The 6,297-nt window shown below is 56.5% G+C and overlaps 1 protein-coding gene across 1 annotated transcript; it reads left to right on the top strand.

Moving 5' to 3' along the window:
• The first annotated feature begins 1,590 nt into the window (after positions 1–1,590).
• CDX2 (caudal type homeobox 2) lies at positions 1,591–4,785 on the top strand. Its single transcript, XM_021714809.1, has 4 exons — positions 1,591–1,756; positions 1,856–1,942; positions 2,017–2,162; positions 4,431–4,785. The coding sequence occupies exons 1-4, from the start codon at positions 1,591–1,593 to the stop codon at positions 4,692–4,694; spliced, it is 663 nt and encodes a 220-aa protein (XP_021570484.1). The 3' UTR covers positions 4,695–4,785.
• The last annotated feature ends 1,512 nt before the right edge of the window (positions 4,786–6,297 follow it).

Raw genomic sequence — 6,297 nt, 5'->3', positions numbered from 1 at the left:
GGGCCGGTGGGGGGGGGGAGGGAAGGGAGCCGCCGGAGCCCAGGCCGCGGGGTCAGCGGATGAGAGGTCGCTGTGAAGTCCTGCGCCGAGGTGACAAGGCCGCGGTCGGCGCCGGGCACCCTTGTGATGTTAATGTAGGGAGGCCGCGGCCCGCGGGCCTGAGCCCGACTCCTCTGCGGGCATCATCTGTCAAGGGGGGGGTGGTCCGCGGCCCGACCCGCTTTGATATACACCTTCCCAGCCCTGCCATTGTCTTTTTTAGGGCCCGGAAAGAGGGTGGTGACTTTCGCAGTCAATAATGAATTCTGACAAGTCCCTCTCAGCCCTCCCCTCCTTCAGCCCCCTCCTTGGTTCCCAGGGGGTGCGGGGCGCCTCCGGGGCCCTCGGGGACGCGGCCGCAGAGCGCACGGGGCGCCGGTCACCGCGATCCGGGTCCGTTGGGGACACAGCAAGGGCACCCCCCCCCCCGCAGCAGGGGCCGCTCCGAGGTACCTCGAGGCGAGCATCGCTCCTGGGGTGTCGTTTGCGGCTCCGGCGGGGCTCCCGTTCCAGCCCGTGTGCATGACCCAGTCTGGTTCTCAGTTTCCTCGTCTGTAAAACGGGGCGAACGCCCACGGCGGCCTCGAGTGGGCTTTAGGGGGTCGCTCGGTGCAGACGCGCCCACCGCGAAGGGTCCCGGACGTGCGAGTTCCCTTGGCTTCTTAGCAGGCGCGGGGTCGGGGCCGCAGCGCCCATTCAAATGCGCCTGCCAGGCGGTGTTTATGTTAATACCCTGGCGGGAGGGGGATGAAAGCCGGCCGCCATTTGCTCAGTAGTGGTAATTCAAACAGAATGCGGTCGTTATTAAGGCATTGAAAGGGCTTTTCTTTGATAAGATCGCCTTGTCCGGCATTGTTTGTGGCTGTGTTCCCCTTTCAGAGGCTCCGGGGAGCTCCCTCTGATCCGGCCTGTATCTTCCCAGGGCGCTTTTGTTGTGGTTTGCAAAGGGTTTTACCTGAACAAAGTCGGCCTGTGGGACATTAAGCACCTCCGGGCAACTCCCAGAAAGACCCTTCTGATCTCTTAGTGGGACCGGGCACTGGGCGGTTGAACCTGTGCCGTGACAAGAAGACCCTGGCCTGGGAGGGAGCTGGAGACCGGCGGCCCTGCCAAGGGTGACCCAGGACAGACCCAGCTGGGGCAACGCGGGGATCCGGCCTGCTCCAGCTCTGTGGACACTATTTGTCAAGGCTCTTCAGTAAAACAATCAATCCAGGATTTAATATGTTGACCCACTCCAATGAGCACAGATCACCGGCCAGGATAGCCCTGGTCGGGTTTGCAGGGGGGAATAACTGAAGGATTAAAAAAGAAATAGTGCCAGACACGCCAAACCTGTCCCCAGCCAGAGGAGTTCGCTGATGGCCGGCCTTGGTTCCCACGGCCAAGCTCCCGCTCGCTCGGAATTCCACCCATGGGCCTGGCGTGTCTGGGGGATGATTCTGGTGACTTCAGGGAACCCGCCAGCCCCCACATCCCCTTCCATCTGTGGTAAAGCTAACAGAAAGAAACCCCTGTTCCAGTCCCTACCACCACCTCAGAAACATACTCATGGCCCTGGCTGTTTTCGGAGTGTGCTTCTATCTCTGCAAGGTCTGGAAATCTGGATATTCCCGGGACTCTGGCCACACCACCCCGCCCTCTTTCCCTTGGTGCCAAATGGGTGCCAGCACTCTGGTTGATCAAAAAGGTGGTTGGGGCCTGCTAGATCCTGTGGGTACGAGGTTACAGTTTTTTCTTAATTTTTAAAAACCACTTAACCCCAAGGTTAGCTGAGCTGCCTCCCTCTGCTAACCTCACCCTCCCTTCCCCCCAGAACCCTCTGGGGGGTCGTGTCAGACTTGGCAGGAACCAGCCAAACCCGGGCCCCCCAGGGTGGCGGAGGAAGAGAAATGGCCCCTGGGTTAGGGAGGTTTGTCATTACCCATGACTGATGGGCTGCCTTGTGGTCCTCATTTCTCCCTTCTTCCTCCGCAGTGAAAACCAGGACGAAAGACAAATACCGAGTGGTGTACACGGACCACCAGCGACTGGAGCTGGAGAAGGAGTTTCACTACAGTCGCTACATCACCATCCGCAGGAAGGCCGAGCTGGCCGCCACGCTGGGGCTCTCTGAGAGGCAGGTGGGGACCGCCCAGCTCTCCCCAGCCCGGCACGACCTGTATGGAAGCCATAAGGGTTGGAAAGCCTGGCAGCAGGGCTCTCCTAATTCTGTGGGCAGACTAAAACTGGGATGAGAAAGTTCACCTTTGGAATACTTTGTTTTATTTTATTTTTTTTTAGTCAGAGTCTCACTGTGTGGCCCAGGCTGGAGGGCAGGGCACACTCCTGGCCACCACAGCCTTGACCTCCTAGGCTCAGGCGATCCTCCCGTCTCAGTCTTCCAAGTAGCTGGAACCACAAGCGCACGCCGCCATGCCTGGCTAATTTTTTGATTTATTGTAGAGATGAGGTCTTGCCACGTTGCCCAGGCTGGTCTCGAAGGCTTAGGCTCAGGCAATCCTTTCGCCTCGGCCTCCCAGAGTGCTGGGATTACAGGTGTGAGCCACCATATCTGGCCTATTTTTTAATTTTAAAATTTTTTTTTATTTTTTGAGTTGGAATCTCACTCTGTCACCCAGACTGGAGTGCAGTGGCACGCTCCTGGCCACCGCAGCCTCGATCTGCTGGGCTCTGGCGATCCTTCCCCTTCAGCCTTCCAAGTAGCTGGAACTACAGGCGTGCACTACCACACCCGGCTAATTTTTTTATTTTATTGTAGAAATGCGGTCTCGCCAAGTTGCCCAGGTGGGTCTCGAACCTTTGGGCTCTGGCAATCCATTCACTTCAGCCTCCCAAAGCTCTGGAATTACAGGTTAAGCCAGCGAGCCGGCTCTTTTTTTTTTTTAAAATAGAGACAGGGTATCACTGTGTTGCCCAGGCTGGTCTTGAACTCTTGGACTCAAGCAATACTCCTGCCTCGGCCTCCCAAGGTTTTGGAATTACAGGCATGAGCCATCACACCAGGCCTGGAGTACTTTCTAAAAACACTGTTTTTATCTCTAGTCTTCTTTGATTTTTTTTTTTTTTTCTATTTTGTGGGATCCAGGAAGTTCAAGAGAAAGCCAAGCGTGTTAGTTGAATCTAGAATTCCATTTGAGCCAATAAAGACATCTTAAAGACCTATTCACTTTGTTTTAGCACTGCACCTAAGGAAAAATAAGGGAAACAAAATACCCAATCTCTGCTCATAAAACGAGAGGGACAAGACCTGGCTCATGAACATTCTGTATGTATAGTCTAGGAAACAAAAACGAAAAAAACACAGGGCGCATTCACAGCAAGGAAGCCGCACATTCAATCTCATGTTCAGCTCCAAGGTGAGGAATACTACATTTCGGTTTAGACTTGAGGGGCCAAAGGTTGTCATTTGAAGTACACCTGGCACCGGTCTCCCCTCGCATGTGTAAAAAGGGCCTCACAGTTTCTGTTTTCCTTGGTTTTGAGACTCTTAACTTTTCCAGTAAAGATGCAGATAAAAGTTGCTTTGAAAAGAAAGCTAGCCGGGTGTGGTGGCTCATGCCTGACATCCCAACACTTTGGGAAGTGGAGATGAGAGGACTGCCTGAGCCCAGGGGTTCGAGACCAGCCTGGGCAACAAGACGAGACCTCGTCTCTACCATACATCAAAAAATGAGCCAGGCATGGTGACGCATGCTTGTGGTTCCAGCTACTGGGAAGGCTGAGGCAGAAGGATCACCTGAGGCCAGCAGGTCGAGGCCGTGGGGGCCGTGAGCATGCCACTGCACTCCAGCCTCGGTGACACAGTAAGACACTGACTCAAGCCGGGCTTGGTGGCTCAGCCTGTAATCCCGCGCTTTGGGAGGCTGAGGTGAGTGGATTGCCTGAGCCCGTGGGTTCAAGACCCGCCTGGGCAACTTGGCGAGACCTCAACTCTACAGTAAATCAAAAATTAGCCGGGTGTGGTAGTGCGCGCCTGTAGTTCCAACTACTTGGAAGGCTGGGGCTGAAGGATCGCCGGAGCCCAGCAGGTCGAGGCCGCGGTGGCCGGGAGCAGCCACTGCACTCAAGTCTGGGCGACAGAGTGAGACTCTAACCAAAAAAAAAAAGACACTGACAAAAAGGGGGTGAAGAAAGGGAAAGGGGGAAAGAAAAAGAAAAGAAAGAATGCTGGTGAGCCAGGAAGGAGGAAAACTCTTCTCACAAGGCTAAATTGGGCTTGGGAATGGCTTCAGCATTGGGTAGTCATGGGGATCTTCGGGGAATGCTTCTAGACGGGTCTGGGGTCCTTCGGTCTGAGAAGAGGGCCTTGAGATACTGCCGGATCCTGTACCCCTTTTCCCTCACGTCTTCCTCACTGCTTCTGTTTCTCTCCACCTTTCCATTTCCAGGTGAAAATCTGGTTTCAGAACCGCAGAGCGAAGGAAAGAAAGATCAACAAGAAAAAGTTGCAGCAACAGCAGCAGCAGCAGCCGCCGCCGCCCCCAGCCCAGCCGCCGCCGCCGCCACCACCCCCCCAGCCTCAGCCGGGTCCCCTGAGAAGCGTCCCGGAGCCCTTGAGTCCCGTGTCTTCCCTGCAGGGCTCCGTGCCTGGCTCTGTCCCCGGGGTCCTGGGGCCGGCTGCGGGGGTGTTAAACCCCACTGTCACCCAGTGACCCCCGGTGGCCTGCAGCGACAGGGCCATCCCAGGCTGAGCCATGAGGAGCGTGGACTCTGCTGGACTCCTCAGAAAAGACCCCTCCCCTCCCAGCCCCCCACCAGCCTGGCTCTTGGAGGAAAATGGGGGCCAGGAGAAAGACAAGTGGGATCAGGGACTTCAAGGAAGATATTCGCCCAGATTTTTACTCTTTCGGGTCTGGCCCCCTTCCTTCCACGGGGGAGACAGGAAGAGACCCCCGGGCTTCATGGGGACTGGCAGAAGCGGTGTCTGAATCGACCGCACCCACCAGGGTTCCAGCCTCCTCCTTCCCAAGATCTGGGGCTGACGGGAGAGAGGGACTCAGGACGACAGGCTTGGGGCCAAGATGGCTGCTCCCTACTCACTGCCATCAAGGCCCGGCCAGCCGCCTCATGCCTCAGGGGCAGGCAAGGTTGAAACGGCAGGAGCCAGAGGCAGCTGAGAGATAGAAAACTGGACCGACCCCAGGCTGCAGAACCCCCCGGTGGCCTGTGTCTTTTTTCTCCTCCCTTCCCAGACCAGAAAAGGCTTGGCCGGCGTAGGTGGAGGGTGTGGTGCGAGGGGGTGGTCACTGGACTCCAGGCCCGATCGGGGGCGCCTTGTTTAGAAAGCTTGTCACCAGAGCTGCTCTGGGCTGAATGCATGTCAGTGCTGTAAATGCCAGAGCCAACCTGGACTTCCTGTCATTTCCACAATCTTGGGGCTGATGAAGAAGGGGGAGAGTTTTTGTTTTTGTTGCTGCTGTTTGGGTGGTTGGTCTGGGTAACATCCAAACCGGCGTTTTAAAAGCCTTCTGGGGCCATGGGGAGAGAAGCGGTATGGTGAAGGGAGATTGGGGGGAGGGTGGGGGTCTGAACACAGTTGAAATTTTTTCTAAAAGGAAAAAAAAAGATAAATGAGCTTTTCAGATTTCAGATTCCGTATTTATCGGCTTCGGATTTTTGTCTGGATTTCTTCCCCCCCAAGAAATGTCTTCTCTGCTTTCAAGCCAGAATTGGACAATTCAGGGAGGGGGTGGAGAAGGTTATCTGGACAGCCTTCTCTTACCCCAGAGCCAAAGCCTGAAGGTTCTGAGACCTTCCCTGCCCCCAAGCCTGAGCCCAGCCTTGGAATGCGTGGTTCTCCTGGGGGTGCCTTTGGGCAAAATGCGCATCTGAATGGCCAACTGCTTCCCAGAAGTCGGGAGTTAAAGGGGGTGGGGGCGAGAGGGCGCCCTCATAGCATCGCGCCAAAGCGCCATGGAGGCCCTTGCAGACGTCAGGGAGCGCCTTTCCTCGGGGACTCCATTCTCCCTGGGGTGCCCTGCGATGGGGCTAGTATAAGCGTTAAAAAAAGTCCCCCTTTCCCCAAGACATTTCCATGAATTTGGGCCCTGGGAGCCCCTGCGTTCTTTCGCGCGGCTCCTTACTGCGTTCCCTCTCGCCCGCCCTCGCAAGAATCCAGGACCCAGAACACAAAGACCTTTCCAGTGGCGGCGCTGGTGATCGGGACGATCCTTGGGGACCCGGTTGCGGCCTGCGGGCTTTGGGTCCCGAAGTTCCCGAGCTGCGCGCTCCGGCGGGACCCGGGAGCGGGGGGAA

The sequence above is a fragment of the Carlito syrichta genome, unplaced genomic scaffold (assembly GCF_000164805.1).
Source record: "Carlito syrichta isolate Samal-C Ts95f unplaced genomic scaffold, Tarsius_syrichta-2.0.1 Scaffold305794, whole genome shotgun sequence".
Classification (NCBI taxonomy): Eukaryota; Metazoa; Chordata; class Mammalia; order Primates; family Tarsiidae; genus Carlito; species Carlito syrichta.
The sequence above is the reverse complement of the archived record's forward strand: the minus strand, read 5'-3'. Positions and strand labels throughout refer to the sequence as shown.

Bases quoted from the DNA above. Each gene is read 5' to 3' on its own strand.
- CDX2 (XM_021714809.1), top strand. From the start codon at position 1,591: ATGGCCCTGGCTGTTTTCGGAGTGTGCTTCTATCTCTGCAAGGTCTGG. The intron at 1,943-2,016 runs GTTAGGGAGGTT...CTTCCTCCGCAG, and splicing joins GGAAGAGAAATGGCCCCTGG to TGAAAACCAGGACGAAAGAC. The intron at 2,163-4,430 runs GTGGGGACCGCC...TTCCATTTCCAG, and splicing joins TGGGGCTCTCTGAGAGGCAG to GTGAAAATCTGGTTTCAGAA.